General features: G+C 41.6%; 2 protein-coding genes across 3 annotated transcripts; one reads left to right on the top strand and one right to left on the bottom strand.

The window, feature by feature from the left end:
- Window positions 1-102: 102 nt before the first annotated feature.
- On the top strand, window positions 103-5,544 carry utp18 (UTP18 small subunit processome component). 2 transcript variants are annotated; one of them, XM_023810683.2, is made up of 15 exons: window positions 103-223; window positions 380-513; window positions 708-841; window positions 946-1,038; window positions 1,123-1,199; window positions 1,565-1,647; window positions 1,810-1,935; window positions 2,282-2,456; window positions 2,683-2,783; window positions 3,138-3,228; window positions 3,996-4,119; window positions 4,288-4,462; window positions 4,700-4,842; window positions 5,010-5,052; window positions 5,261-5,544. In XM_023810683.2, the coding sequence occupies exons 3-14, from the start codon at window positions 720-722 to the stop codon at window positions 5,032-5,034; spliced, it is 1,335 nt and encodes a 444-aa protein (XP_023666451.2). In that variant the 5' UTR covers window positions 103-223; window positions 380-513; window positions 708-719; the 3' UTR covers window positions 5,035-5,052; window positions 5,261-5,544. The 2 variants fall into 2 exon arrangements, with proteins under 2 accessions (XP_023666451.2, XP_023666450.2); XM_023810682.2 differs by having other exon boundaries at window positions 112-513.
- Window positions 5,545-7,876: 2,332 nt separating this feature from the next.
- On the bottom strand, window positions 7,877-12,614 carry LOC111843268 (nucleoside diphosphate kinase B). Its single transcript, XM_023810719.2, has 5 exons — window positions 12,456-12,614; window positions 11,316-11,451; window positions 10,355-10,456; window positions 8,487-8,599; window positions 7,877-8,378 (listed from the first exon to the last, which is right to left on the bottom strand). The coding sequence occupies exons 2-5, from the start codon at window positions 11,442-11,444 to the stop codon at window positions 8,261-8,263; spliced, it is 462 nt and encodes a 153-aa protein (XP_023666487.1). The 5' UTR covers window positions 11,445-11,451; window positions 12,456-12,614; the 3' UTR covers window positions 7,877-8,260.
- Window positions 12,615-15,886: the final 3,272 nt, after the last annotated feature.

Raw genomic sequence — 15,886 nt, forward strand, 5'->3', positions numbered from 1 at the left:
GCAGAACAAGGAGCGACATATGAGTACATAGATAAGTGTATAGTATATACAAACCAACATTTATGTCTATTAGAAATGTTTTTGCGAACACCGGAAGTGACGTAAAGGTCAAACTTTGGGAATCGTGTTTGCGTGGAAGTTCAGAGGTGAAAGGGCTTGACAGTGTGAGCTGTGTGTGTTACCACATGGCTGGCTTGCTGGCCAGATTGTTTTTGCTAGTTAGGTAGGTTTATGGTCTCTGATATCAAATATATATAGTACGCGGGAGGTTCATTTTTAACGTTTAGATTAACCATGGACGGAGACACGCCACATTACAAATCAAAGAAAAAGGGTATGAAAAGAGTGCGGGATGATCATGTGAATATAACACAAACAGATCGCGAGTCTCTCAAGAGGCAGAAAAATCTTAAGAGAGTGTCGGCATTAGGCGAAAAAGAAGAATCGGAGAGACTTCTGGAAGAACTGGTTTTCGGTGCCGAAGAGGAGTTACTGGAAAAACTGAACAACGAGGTATAGTTAATCATGATTATACTGTGTAAAATATTGCCACGGTATTATAATCCGTCTAGAAATATTGGTTTGACCAGTGTTGCTGTTACAAATGCCACCCTAACCAATTTTGGACCTCTTTTAGTTACAAACATATATTTGTATAGATTTGTTTAAACATATTGCATAGTTCCATAATCGCGATTCTTTTGAAGCATGACGACTATATGCACGGGAACTTGCTAAGCAACGACTCCGACGAATCGGAGGCGGAAAATGAAGCGCGGCTGCCGGTGCCGCCTCCCAGGAAGGCGGCTTGGGAAGACGAGGAAGATGCCATTGAGAAAGAGTAGGTGTGACTTTTGTAATCTGTGGTATTAAGATTTACGAAAGACCGGCAGACAAGATGCATGATACACAATTGTGCATTTGTATGTGTTTGTCCTGCTGCAGAGTAGATATCAACCGCTGCAAACGTGCCGGCATCATGGCAGATGCTGCACGGATACACTCAAAAGAAAAGCTACAAAGGAAACTTAGGGAACAGTGAGTCATATTGTTCGGCCGTGAATGTGGCTTTATACTGGCATATATTGAATACCAAGGAATGGAGTTATGGTGCTTCTTCAGGTTCCAGCGAGCAATGGGTGGAACTCCATCATGGGCAGAGAAGCACCTGAAGAAGAAGAAAGCCAAGGATGCTGAAGGTTGGCAGTCAGACTAAAACAGACGTTTTCCACTGACATTTTTGAGTTGGAATCCTGAGAATATACATTAGATGGTGATGCTTTAAGTTTGAAATGTGCCACTTTGTCAAAAAAAAACTAACAAAATTCCAAGTCATCAAGTATGATATGGAGTAGAATTGTTTTATCTACTGTAAGGTCATTTTTGTTTTTCCAGTTTCTAAGTTCTCTTCTATTTAATGCACAATGCCTCTAAAACCTCTGATTTTGCTGTCATGTTAGTTTGTATTATGCAAATATTGTACATTTCTGTTATTACCTGTAATACTGTTTTTCAAAATAACAGCACATATCATGAGGTACGTGTTTTTCTTTATTTTTTAAAGCAAGTGACGAAGATGACAACTTGTTGTGCAAGACAGGGAACTTTGTGGCTGCCTCAGAGACGCTCCCCAAAGGCACTATACAGGTGATTTTGGATGCTCATAATTTTTTTGCGCATGTAGACTTTTTCGATCAGTTGAATAATCAAAATACTTTTATTTGCTTAATGCACGTTTTACTTCGGCGGGTAGGATAATGTAAATGCTTGTGCGTGTGTTTCAATCATGAACCTTATTCTCCTTTATAGATGAAGAACTGCTTAAATGCAAATAATGATCGCCTTTCTTCAGGAAAGTTAAGTACTGTGCAGTTTCACCCCTCAGCACAAGTGGTTATGACGGCAGGAATCGACCAGTCCGTCTCTCTCTTCCAGGTAATTCTGTTAGAAGTACAATTGGATGCTTGTTGATGCTATTGTTTATATTTTTAAATAAGTAAAATAGAATATAGTTTCTCAGTATGCTATATAAGATTCTCACTATGTTACTTTGATAATCAATGTAGTAAAGCTTGGCTGTATTTCTCGTGTTTTAGCCAAATTCTCATCTGCACCAAATTAAAACCAGTTCTGGCAAGTGGCACATTTTCCGGTTAGGTTTATGTAAAGTTTTAGATGTTACGATACAGTCTCTTGGGATAGAATGAGAGATAAACCAGTTTTTGCTGCATTACATCTTTACGGATGTGATGTGGACTCATTCTTTCTCTGTGACTATAAGGTTGATGGAAGGACCAACCCTAAGATCCAGAGTGTTTTCCTGGAGAAGTTCCCCGTGTACAAAGCCCGCTTCAGCGCCGACGGAGAGCAGGTGGTGGCCACCAGCAGTCACAATAAGCTCTTCTACGTCTATGACATGATAGAGGGTCGGGTCGTCCCCGTACAGGGGGTCCGAGGTGAGCAGGGCTGCCCATGTGGATCCGTTGGCTTTTTAATCTTAATGATTTATTGTTTTGAAATATCACAACGTAAACACTGCTTCTCATTACTTGTGGTCATGCGCCTCATAATGGAGTTTCGGTCTACGAAGGACCACATATACAGTGGTGGTCCCATAAGATTATAATGGATCTGGAAAATTCTTTTCGCCAAATCACTTAGTATTACTTTTCATTACTGTAGGTTTGGAAGAGAAGAAGCTCAAGGAATTTGAAGTTTCCCCAGACGGGAACCACCTCCTCTTTGTAGGCTCTTCTGGATATTTCCACTTGCTGACGATGAAGGTAAGTGTTTATTTCCGGTTTGGGTAGTACAGGGAGTAGAATGAGTCAGTATATGTCTTATCAGGGATAATACAGTCAAAATGAGCCGAAATTGTTTTTTTGAATTGTACATATTTTGAGAAGCCTTTGATAACGTTGAGTATGTTTTGTTTCGTGGTCTGTTTTTTGGGAATATTAATTATCTAGTAAGTGTAGATAAATGCTTAATCTAGTGATGGATCCTGCTCCTAACCTTCGAACGTCAGCTGCCAATAGCAGTGTTTGTCTGTCCTTTTATTGGCAAAGTGCACATGTTCTGTAAAGGGTAGTTTTTTAATTTAATGAAATTAAATCCTCGTTGCTAAACATTTTCAGACTAAGGAATTAGTTTGCAGCATGAAGATAAACGGGGAAGTCACAGGCGCTGCTTTCTCCCCGGACGGCAGCAAAATCTACGTCGGCTCAGGTGAGGCAGCCTGACACGCAAGCTGTCAGATGTGATATTTAAGGGTAGAGACTCAGTGCTGGGTCACCATGGGGGGGAGCCTCTGTCTCAAGCAGAGTGTGGAATAGCATGAGGATTAGCCATTAGCTACCAGTGGTCTATTTTGATCACACATGCAACATTCAATGATTAAGCACCTGTTACTCAGCTTCAAAACTTGTGTGTTGTGGTTGCCATGTCTTGGACAAGAGTTATACTTTGTATATGAAGGGGTTGATCAAAAAGCACGGTTTCGGGAATGGCAGGAAGTGCCCATTCAGGACGTCGGTGGAAGGTCTGGTGGTTTATCGTAAGGGAAGCAGGAAGACAAATGAATGTCTCATCACCTCCTCAGCACGTTTTAGACTTTCTGTTCCATTTACCGTCTCTGGACTTGTTTTCCTTGATATCCCGCAAAAAGTAGGTAAAAATGATTACCGTTGGGTTGCAATTTTTAAATATTTGCAATTGGTTTGTTTTGTATCATTTATGAGGATGTACAGTCGTAGTTTATGTGTAACACTGAAATACTGATTTGGCCTGATTAAAGCCCAGTTCTTTCCCAGCGATGTTACATTTTAAGCATCGTCTCCGGCTCGTTTAGAATTAAATCACCCATGTTGTGAAAACCTGTTACATTTGATCGTAATCCTGACAAATGTGGTGTTTGCTATTATGTTGTGTATTCTGTTTTATTCCCCTTAAATTTCCAGGCTGAGAGTGTAACGCTTTTCTTGCTTGTCTTGCAGATGTCGGAGAGGTTTTCGTTTGGAGTGTGAAAAGCCGCCGGTGCTTGAACAGGCTAACGGATGATGGCAGCTTGAAGCTAACTGCACTTTCTGTGTCCAAGAATGGACAGTATCTGGCTTGTGGGTGAGTAATTTAGATGAAGTTTGCGTATTTTCTCTTATTTCATTTTTTTTTTACCGGTCTTTTACTCCGTTTTGAATGTCACTGACTATCCTGACTAAAAAATCTCTCTGGCCGATGAGGCTGAGGCTGCAATGCATAGCTGATGACTACGTTGTCTTCTCCTCCCAGGTCCAGCTCAGGAGTGGTGAATGTTTACTCCAGTGACGCTTGCCTGCAGGAGTCAAACCCCAAGCCTATCAAGGCCATCATGAATCTGCTGACCCCCATCTCTTCCCTGCAATTTAACCCCACCACTGAAATTCTTGCCATTGCCTCTAATGCAGCAGATGAAGCTGTTCGACTGGTTGGTCACTTTTTTTAAATGATTTTTGTAAACTTGGCACTGTAGTATCATAGGTTAGTGTAAGAGTAGATAGTTTTAAGTGACCCCAGTGGGAAATCACAGATTCCTGGGAATTATTTGCATTCATTCCATCCTGAAACAATTGGGTTTTCTGGTACTGACAGACTGAGGTTTACCGAGTTCGTGACTTTGAGTCCGTACACATCACAGTCTGTTTTTGGTTTTGAATGTGTTCAGGTCCACATCCCCAGCTTCACAGTGTTTTCCAACTACCCCGTGTTTCGGAAGAAGACGGTCTATCTCTCGCAGTGCCTGGACTTCTCTCCAAACAGCGGCTTCTTCTCCGTGGCAAATAACAAAGGGAAGGCCTTGCTGTACAGGTGTGAGGCTTAAGTCTGTTTTACTGACATGTGGGTCTCAGAGCTCCATAATGCAAATGGCCCTGTAGTCTGTCCCAGGTAGCTCTGGGTGCAGGACAGATATGATGGTATAATATGTATGTACCTGTGTGTGTATATATACCATTTTCCCTTTTTGTTTTAATTAGGTTGAAGCATTACACAGACTTCTGATGAAAGCCAAGTGTCCAGGTAGGTATTTTAAGGTTTTTTTCTTTTCTCCCTGCTGATTTATTGCTGATGTGCACATTGAATATTAGAACTTGACAGAAATTAACTGGAGCTCAGCTTACGGATCATTTTACATCTTTAATATCAAAACCATTTGAATTTAATAAATGTTTCATCACCTCCTCAACACGTTTTGAATTTTCTCTTCCGTCTCTGTACTTGTTTGCAGACAAGCAGGTGACTCACCTTACTGAGGTCTTCAGCTGCTCCGTCAGACCTGTGATTATGGAACAATATCCAGCTCTTGGTTTCCAAGCCACAGTCAGTCTGAGGTTGCAGAATTATTTTTAAGAACAAGCCAGAGGCTTTTTTTTTTTTTTTTTTACTGCAAATTCTGAAAGTGATATGGATTATAAATACTTCTTGGTATAGTATTAGTCAACACCTCCATACGTTTCTTATGTTTTGTGGCTGCATTACATACTGCAAATAAAATATTTGCTTTGTCGTCTATGCATTGGTACTGGTTTCTGTTTGATCTCCCTGATGACTGCGGTGTGCATTTGAGTGTGATGAGTGGGGTGAGCATTGGTGCTCAGTGTTAGCTAACTGGAGGTGCTGTGGCCTGTGGCCTCCCGGTCATGTGCTGGAAACCCGTTCTGAGTGCATCTGGACGGTAGGCTGGAGTGGACCAATGCCAGGGGATCCTGCATCAGAATAGTCTGAACTGCCTGCAGTATCTCCTACTCTGTCAGTCTGTGACAGCAGGTGCGGGTCTTGCAGACGGTGTCGTCTGGATTCTGGGCTTCCAGGACCGGAGTTGGGGAACCCTGACATGGTTTTGGGACTGGTCCCCCTTAACAGACACACATCAGTTAAAATTTGATGGATCTTTTTCAAGCTTCGCATACACATTGCCTGGGTGAAGAACTGCAACTGGCCAAATTTTGAGGCTGGTTGCCCCAAAACTGAAGCAGCCTCTTAGTGGCAACAAAGGAAAGGCTGACTGCAGATGACATTTAACCCTGTGAAGTCAAGAAGTATTCGATGGATCTTATTACTGATTTTTACTAGGATCTACACCTGATTTCATTTTGAGACAAATTGCCCCAAAAATGAAGCAGCAGCGATAGGTAGAAGTAAGGAAAGGAAACCGCAGCTGCAGAAGACACTTGGTCTTGTGAACACAGTAACTCTAAAAGTATTTGATGGGTCTTTTTCAGACTTGCCAGGAACATTTTGGAACTAATTGAACGTAAAACTGAAATGGTGTCACTTAGTGGTGGCATATGAAAGGGCTGATGCAGGTCTGGTCATTCTGATTAGGAAGAATCATTTGGATCATTCTGTTTCATATGGTCCTAAACTTAAAAACTACATTAATGACATTTCTCAATCATCTAACCTTGATGACTCTGCTTGTGCTACTGCCTCTTAATCAGCCTCAGGACTTTGGGTTGGGGTGACGACCATCTGCCTGCTTCTGTCCACTTGACCCGTCGCTGGTAATCCTTTTGCCTACTTTTCTCTCTTTCAGTTAGGTCAATCACTGTCTTCTCTTTACCTTGCCTCTCATCTCCCTCCATTTCTGGTGGTCTTGTAAAAAAAATGTATCTCTCTCAGACTAGTATTGGTGTGGTTTTTCTGCAGTTGATTATCCTGGGAAAAAATGGTTCTTCACTTTTAATGTATCAATTTAAGTTTCATAGTGAATACATAGTCTTTTTCTTTGCACAATTAACATAATTAATAATAACTAATAATATGTCTGATGTATTTGCTTTCTTTAGGGTCCAACTCACATTCTCAGTGATCACTGTGCTAAGTTGTCAGCAGCCATAGTTCCTGTAGTGCAGGCCAGGTAGTCTGTCTGAAGCTAAGCATGGTTGGGTCTGGACAGTGTTTGAATGGGAGACCAGTTGGGTTGTTGGTCTGTGAAGATCCTTGTGCTTTGCTGTAAGGCCTCATTGAGGGTTGCTTGGTATCTTTTGGAAAAAGTAGGGGTGATGTCCTGACTAAAATCTGGCCTTTTGTTTTCTTAAGGTACTGGGGGGGGATGTGTGTGGTGAGAGCCCATGTACAGTTTGCAGATGACCAGGCTTGCAGGCTCCCAGGGAGCCATGGGACTTGAACCTCTGTCTCTGGAGTGTGAGACAGTGGTGTTAGCCACTGTGCTACTCAGCCACCCCCTCCTACCATCCCCTATATCTAACTGATGTATTTCCTTTCTTTAGGGTCCAACTCACATTCTCAGTGATCACTGTGCTAAGTTGTCAGCAGCCACAGCTCCTGTAGTTCAGGCCAGGTAGTCTGTCTGAAGCTAAGCATGGTTGGGTCTGGCCAGTGCTTGGATGTGAGACCAGTTGGGTTGTTGGTCTGTGAAGATCCTGGTGCATTACTGTAAGGCCTCATTGAGGGTTACTTGGGAAAATTTCTTTTTTGGGGAGGGGTGGGGGTGAAGGTGTCTGGGAGCCCACAAACAGTGTACAGATGCAGGCTCTACACACAAGGAGTTACAGAGACTGAATACCTGAATCTTTTCCTGCCTCTTCACCATCTTAGCTTAGCTACTGTGTGGTGAGCGTACTGGTGCAGAGTGGCTGCTGTCGCATGACAGGGGTGGGGGCTACACAGGGGTGGGGGCTGAAGTGGCTCCCAGTTGGTTCTGTAAAGCACTTCAGGCATCTTGAGTGCTATGTAAATGTAACCTTCTTTCAGTTGCTAATGTCAGTATCCGTTTCATTATCTTTTCCATTGACATCCTTTATACATTTCCTAGTATAATGAAGTACTGTTTACGTATGCTGAATTAATGCTAAATCAGACATCTGATAATGACAAAGACTGTTGTACAGTGTGTTTATTTCCATTCGCGATATTCCAAATGCGTACAAGGAAATTAAAAGCTGCCGCCTTCCAAACAGATTTAATACAGGAAGAGTAGCATGGACCTGAAAGGGTTCTAGGTTATTGATCTGCTGCCTTAATCTTGACTGTAATGTTAATTGTAAGTCGGGATTTAGGGAAGCAGGGAATTTGCACAGGTTATAAAACCAGAGGATCCATTTCAGATTAATGCTACTGGTTACAACCAAAGACAGAATAAACACTGAAAGTTCAAGGCAACAGTTTGAGTTCATTACTTTATTGGCGAGCATCAGTTTGATAATGCAAGTTCCAGGAACCACCGTCCCACCAGACCTTAGACAGCAGGGCGACCGTGAGACTTTCACTCGTAGATCCAGTCTTGTGCACAGCTTTTGTATGCCACCAGCTCCTCAGGTTTAAACCACAGACCGATCTCAGTATTTGCGCTTTCGACAGAATCGCTTCCATGGATGATGTTCCTGAGAACAGAAACACAAAAAGGCAGAAGGTTTAGTGACCATTTGGCAAGAAAAATTAGTTGCCCGTGTAAAATAAAGCTAATAATATCCAAGCATCATCAGACTCACCTGCCAACTTGAATGCAGAAGTCTCCGCGGATGCTTCCGGGTTTGGAGTCTGCAGGATTGGTCTCTCCCAACATCACTCTTCCTGTTTTTACTACACCTAGACCTTCCCATACCTAGGAAGACATTAACAGAAGAGTTTAGCTATATACACTCACCTAAAGGATTATTAGGAACACCATACTAATACGGTGTTTAACCCCCTTTTGCCTTCAGAACTGCCTTAATTCTACGTGGCATTGATTCAACAAGGTGCTGAAAGCATTCTTTAGAAATGTTGGCCCATATTGATAGGATAGCATCTTGCAGTTGATGGAGATTTGTGGGATGCACATCCAGGGCACGAAGCTCCCGTTCCACCACATCCCAAAGATGCTCTATTGGGTTGAGACCTGGTGACTGTGGGGGCCATTTTAGTACAGTGAACTCATTGTCATGTTCAAGAAACCAATTTGAAATGATTCGAGCTTTGTGACATGGTGCATTATCCTGCTGGAAGTAGCCATCAGAGGATGGGTACATGGTGGTCATAAAGGGATGGACATGGTCAGAAACAATGCTCAGGTAGGCCGTGGCATTTAAACGATGCCCAATTGGCACTAAGGGGCCTAAAGTATGCCAAGAAAACATCTCCCACACCATTACACCACCACCACCAGCCTGCACAGTGGTAACAAGGCATGATGGATCCATGTTCTCATTCGGTTTACGCCAAATTCTGACTCTACCATTTGAATGTCTCGACAGAAATCGAGACTCATCAGACCAGGCAACATTTTTCCAGTCTTCAGCTGTCCAATTTTGGTGAGCTCGTGCAAATTGTAGCCTCTTTTTCCTATTTGTAGTGGAGATGAGTGGTACCCGGTGGGGTCTTCTACTGTTGTAGCCCATCCACCTCAAGGTTGTGCATGTTGTGGCTTCACAAATGCTTTGCTGCATACCTCGGTTGTAACGAGTGGTTATTTCAGTCAAAGTTGCTCTTCTATCAGCTTGAATCAGTCGGCCCATTCTCCTCTGACCTCTAGCATCAACAAGGCATTTTCGCCCACAGGACTGCCGCATACTGGATGTTTTTCCCTTTGCACACAATTCTTTGTAAACCCTAGAAATGGTTGTGTGTGAAAATCCCAGTAACTGAGCAGATTGTGAAATACTAATATTGGTCTGGCACCAACAACCATGCCACGCTCAAAATTTCTTAAATCACTTTTCTTTCCCATTCTGACATTCAGTTTGGAGTTCAGGAGATTGTCTTGACCAGGACCACACCCCTAAATGCATTGAAGCAACTGTCATGTGATTGGTTGATTAGATAATTGCATTAATGAGAAATTGAACAGGTGTTCCTAATAATCCTTTAGGTGAGTGTATATATCTATCAAGAGCAGATCATTCATACATCAGATTTAGTTTTTAGAGTTCAACTGAAAATTCAAAATGTAGATTCAAGTTTAAAATGAATAAATAAAGACACACATTTACTTATTGCAGGTATAAATCTATGTTCTCGTGTCTCATTTAAAATTACAACCAAGTATAATTTAACAGGTCAGCAAAAACAAAAACTAGGACCTACAATTTGTTCTGAGACAAGTCAATGTAGTGAAATATAGATAGACATACAATACTGCCCACTTGGCATCTTAGCTAGCTAACAGACAGGCTGAAAAACTTAAATATATTTTTCTTTAACCAAACCATATGTGGGAATTACTGTATTTAGCCACACATAATTGTTTGAAAATATTAAAAAAATCAGAAAAATGTGAGGTGCAATATTCAAAGTGGCCCAAAAATGCATAATTATACATGCAAAATAACCCTTTAAAATGGGAAACTAAAGGTCTATGACAAAGTTACTGCATACTTACCATTGCCAGTACAGGACCAGAGGCCATGTACTTCACCAGTCCATTATAGAACGGCTTATCTTTAAGGTCAATGTAATGCTTCTTGAGGAGGTCTTCGGACGCCTGCAGTAAATGGAGAATAAGCACCCATATTAAAGCTTGGCTTCAACGCCTCATGCAGTATTTTACAGGCATCAGTTTTAGCTGAAGCTCAGAAAGCAGCGATACAGTGTTATTACATTTTCGCATGCAGATCCTTGGTAGGAAATACATTTTGGTTTTCAGGATTGTACAAGGTTCCTGCTGTGTAATCCAAAATATACATTTCTTCCACATAATTTGTCCAATGTTTGTTTACAATAGTAATAGTTATGGGGCAACTGAGGTCAGCTAACTGGCAGGGGGGGCTTATTTTCATAGCCAAAATGTTTGCAGGCTTTGCACACTAAAGCACTAAAGCTACCACTCAATCCATCCAGAAGACTAAACTCAATCAAAATGATATTTATAATTGCAGAGGTTTTAAGCGACTTGGATTACTATACCAGCACATTGTTACTATGATACAGCAAAAATACAAGTTCAGTTCTCTAGCTTTTAACACAGAATAATAAAATCCGCCCCCCCCCCATTATTATAGCCCATTTATATTACCATGCTTGGCACTCTCACACATGTGAAAACAGGCGCTTCAAATTCATATAATCTTAATCATCAACATGCAATGCAATTTTTCTAGATGAAAAACTTTAACCTCAGCCAACAAGAAACTGCTACCCTAAACCAAAACAAGGACGGGTTACCATATAATTAAACACTCAAGCACCGTCCAGGAACTAATGACTAAGACTCAGGTTGCAAGAACACACTAACTATACCGGCTTACGCTTCACATGCATGTTAAACACAAGATGTCACAGTCATTCGAATAGGGCTCGCACACGAACGGCAAAATGCAACAGCTGTGCAAGTGCTGACTCACCTGGAGAAATTTCATAGCAACGAGTTTAAATCCTTTCTGCTCAAAGCGCTTGACGATGTCCCCGATAAGACCCCTCTGCACACCATCGGGTTTGACGGCAATGAAGGTACGCTCCTGGATGCCAGCCATCGTTCAGCTGCAGAAACAAAAACCGACATCGACAACAGTGAAACATGGGTTATAAAGACTGGTTTGACTGTCATTTAATCTACATGGGCAAAGATAATCAGCATTTCAAATCCTCCCCCTAAAAAAGTCAGGTTAGAGTAAGACCGAACCAGGGTAACCTAAAACATTTACCGGACAAAAGTAACCAGGCAGGGACAGGCACACAGTTGTGCTTGGAAAGTTTCAAACATATGTAAGCTTTGCGAATGTCACTGTAACAGACAATGACGTGTGTGTGAAAGGATGACTAATGTACACTAACATTTTCCAATTAAGCAAACGTGAAATTACTTTAAATTCCAAAGCATTGAGGTAACTAGTGAAATTGATTCACTTGAGCAATGTTTTCAAAGTAAACGTGCAATTAGAAAGTAGTCTTGGGTGACTAAAAATGGTCATGCATCCACAGTCAGGTATACGATATATATAGCTCAGTGGCAATGATATGAACGGGATTAATGTACACACCGTAGAAAAGTTTCTAATTTACCATATCAAAACGTTTTAACTGAATGGAAACTAAAGTCGTTTTATTTAAATTGCATATCAAAACGTTTTGGGTCCCAACTGCAACTTTCAAGCAGCGTAAGTAGGCCTGTTCCAGGTCTAATCACAAATAGTCGGGCTGTCAACATTTATAAATTGTATTTCACACGTGCATTTGGAAAAAAAAACCACTTAAATCAGTACATCTACAACTTACGGAGAACCCCAAGACAATAAATGATGTCCGAAATCATTTGGCAAAAAGAAATCGGTATAATATCATGACATGAATCAACAATCTAGAGCAACGTCAAGGGTAACTGGAAACCCGTTTGTGCTTAACATGCGCCACTGGTATGCTAATGAATGGCTTAGCGACAAACTACAATGATAATGCACTTAATGCACAGGATACGTTCACATGTAAGCGGGCGTATGCGAAAACACTTTAAAAGTAAAAATCACTGCCCAAACCAAAGTTTGTACCTTTAAGCAGAAGAGTACAACCCGGAAACCGTGACAGGAGCAAGGCGCATACGCGGAAAGGAAGCTGAAAGATGGAGAAGCAGCTTTTAAAGACTCGCTTGGGTGGGCGGGGATTGTAGCTAACCAGGGAAAGACAAAGCTGCCAGCTGCACCCTTGAGGCTCCAAAATGGCGACTCGCACTCCCCCAATATGCGTGACGTACTGTCGTAAAATAATACGCATGCGTGCTGCAAACCTGGCAGCGTCGTAGAACAAGAGGGTCTAGCTGCACTGCTGCAGACGCCTGTAGACTGTAGAGTGGCGCTCCACCCGAAATACGTCACCTCCACAGGAAACACGTGATATTTAAGGACGTAAAGTGGAGCTCCGGTTAGGGTTAGGCTTAGGGTTAAGGTTAAGGTTAGGGTTTATTTACTGTGACACAGAGTTGAGGCCTCGTGTTTCCTGTGGAGGTGACGTATTTCCGGTGGAGCACCACTGACCACTCTACAGGCGCCTGCTGCTGGACCCTTCTCTCATAGAACGTACTGCATGCATGCGCCGAAGTGGTGTATACTGTAAATCGAGCAGGTGCCGCGTTTCGGAAAGTGACGTGTAAATTACAGTCATGATCTGATCTGGGAACACATGCGTCCATTTGCCAACATATAGCGTGTATAGTGCATTATACTAAGGACGTCATCCTGGACCATGAACACAGGCTGTATAGTACATTATACAAAGGAGCTGGTCTGGGAACCAGTACTACCAGTAGATGATTTGGTCCACAGAAAGTGATTTAGTCTTAACGGTGTGAAATTGTGGAAAAAGTGTAGTTTCTCTGTTACTATCCTTTTGGTGTCTAGCACCATGTTTTTTTTTTTCCTTTTTAACAAAATACATGAACAACATTTTCCTGAAATATAATATTCACTCATTTACCCTGTACTTACATTTCCTCCATTGTGTGCCATCACTGGTGATTCAATAGCATGTGTATCAGGTGTGCCCATCGAAACCTTAGTAGGATTCAAATAATCACTCTCCATTTTTTTTTAAGTATTGGTTTGCTGCTCAGTTTCTCCTGTTCAGAATATATTTGATTAATAACTTCTAGCTTCTCTTTGAATCAGGCTGATTTCAGCATATACTGCTGGATTCTGGTTGGTCAGGTGTCCCTTTTGTCAGCCAATGGGAAATCAGTGAACTGGAATAAAAACTGTGTCTTTGTAATCTGTATACCAGGGTTATTCAAATCATGGTCCTCGAGGTCCGAGCACTGCTGGTTTTCCAGCCTTCCTTTACCTGTCAGTCAGGTGTGAAGCCTCTGACCAATCAGAATCAGTAATTATTAAACTAACTACCTGGGAGAACTGAAAACACGGCCTGGATTTAGAATTGAGGTCCAGATTTGAAGAGCCCTGCTGTATACAATATATTTTTGTTCTGGCCCTTTTCCACAAGACAAAAGCAATCTTGTACACCGCCTTTAATATCTGCCATTAATTTGCAAAGTCAATTAATCTAGTAAACCTAGTCTCAGAAAAAAAATCTGGTTGAAATCGTTATGATGTGACTGACAATAGTGATGATACTTCAAATGTGCTCATTTTCATCAGAGAAATAATTGACACCGGGGGTCATGAATGCATCGTTGTAAACCTCCTAGCAACTAGTGATGGCAAAAAGCGATGCTTTTGCTAGTCAGAACCAATTTAAACTCTTCCGGAAAATGCTTCGCGCTTCTGAAACGTTCAAACTATTGTGTCACAGTGCCATCTGGTGGCGAAATAGTGCTCAATTTTAACCCACAATTGTTCAAAGATGACGAAAATGAACCATGCAATAGATCATAATGCAGGATAAGCATGTGCTGTTCATGCGCATGCTTAATGTAATCTTTACCAAAAATGTGTTACTCAAACTAATGGTCTAATATTGAAATAAATGCACTTTAAAAACCAGCAGACCTAGACTTTTTTTCCAGATGTCGGACCGAATATCTCTGTTCATTCTACACATCCATTAAAAAGGAAAAAAAGGCCAACCAAAGGTGTTTTATATGGTGTTTGTGGAGACGCAGGCCCCTGTTGCTAGAGGGTCCTGGTGTTTCTGCGATCGATGACCAGTGGCCGCTCCATTCCACCATACCAGCAGGGGGCAGTAATAGCTTCACTACACCCCGTTGTCCCTTAGCTCTGCCTTCAGCCTTTGTTTTATGCTGGAATGGATGAAAATCAGTGACTTGTGGGATATATCATCAGCTAGCAGCCGTTTTGTTTCCAGAAGGCCATATTCCTCTGTTGTGGTTTTGGACTAAGAGGCGCTGTCCGCGCCCGGGGTGCTGAACAAGCAGTTTTCTTGCGAGAGCCGGCGGGTGAATATATTCTATCTGGGATATACATCATTAGCTGGCAGCCATGTGTAATGTGCGTTTTTCTTCCAGAAGGCCTTGTGCCTCTGTTTTAGTTTTGGATGAAGAGTTGCTGTGTGCACCCATGCTACTTAGCAGGCAGTTGCATCGCTAGCGGCTGCTTATATTCCCGAGGCCAAGCCGGAACATTCATATTAGGCAACATTTAAATAAGCGTAAGAGATCAGCCTAGGTCAGTTCTAGGTGCGAAATTGATGGCAATCAAAACACATTTGCTTTATTGATTTATTTGTGCTTAAATGCCAGAATTTGAAAAAGTGGGAAGAACTGTACCACATTAAAATTTGCATTGGTGTGGTGGTAATTTGTAAATATCAGAAATTGAAACAATTTCAACTTAATCTTGGTGCTCTGATTGTTAAAGGACATAAACACAACAATACAGCGTTCTCCTTGTTACAGTAAACCGAGAACTAATATGAAACCCTACTGTCACCGCGTATAAACATTAATGGAACTTTATTAACCCGAAGAGAAACAAACCACGTCCCACACAAATGAGGAAATATCAGACCGCTTTCTCAGAATTCTCTTCAACCCCCAACTGGCAATTGCTCTCTTCGATAAGTATGTGACATTTACTAGGGCGTAGTGATTTGGTTGTGTAATTTACATATGAATAAAATAGATGCAGAATGCAAACTGAGTGTGCAGTATAATGGCTTAAATGCATTGCATTTTCAGTATTTTCTGACTGAAACAAACGCAAAAACAATGCTCTTCCGGACAATTTCAACACGAATTAATATTTCCACACAGCTACGTAGTAATCAACATTGCATAGATTCAAAAGTTTTTATATATTTGCACAAAAGTTTGAGCTCTAACGTACTTTGCAACATATTACAAACAAACTAGCGCATCTGGGTATGAACTGTCGTTTCTGTGTATAGCTTTCGATAATCAATTAGTTTTAGGTAGTGTTTCTTACTTTATAGCGTCCACAAGTAGCAGAGAAACAACCACTTGTGTAAATTTCGATTTAGGCTACGTTTCGCGTAAAAACGTACAAGTACA

The sequence above is a fragment of the Paramormyrops kingsleyae genome, chromosome 22, assembly GCF_048594095.1.
Source record: "Paramormyrops kingsleyae isolate MSU_618 chromosome 22, PKINGS_0.4, whole genome shotgun sequence".
Classification (NCBI taxonomy): Eukaryota; Metazoa; Chordata; class Actinopteri; order Osteoglossiformes; family Mormyridae; genus Paramormyrops; species Paramormyrops kingsleyae.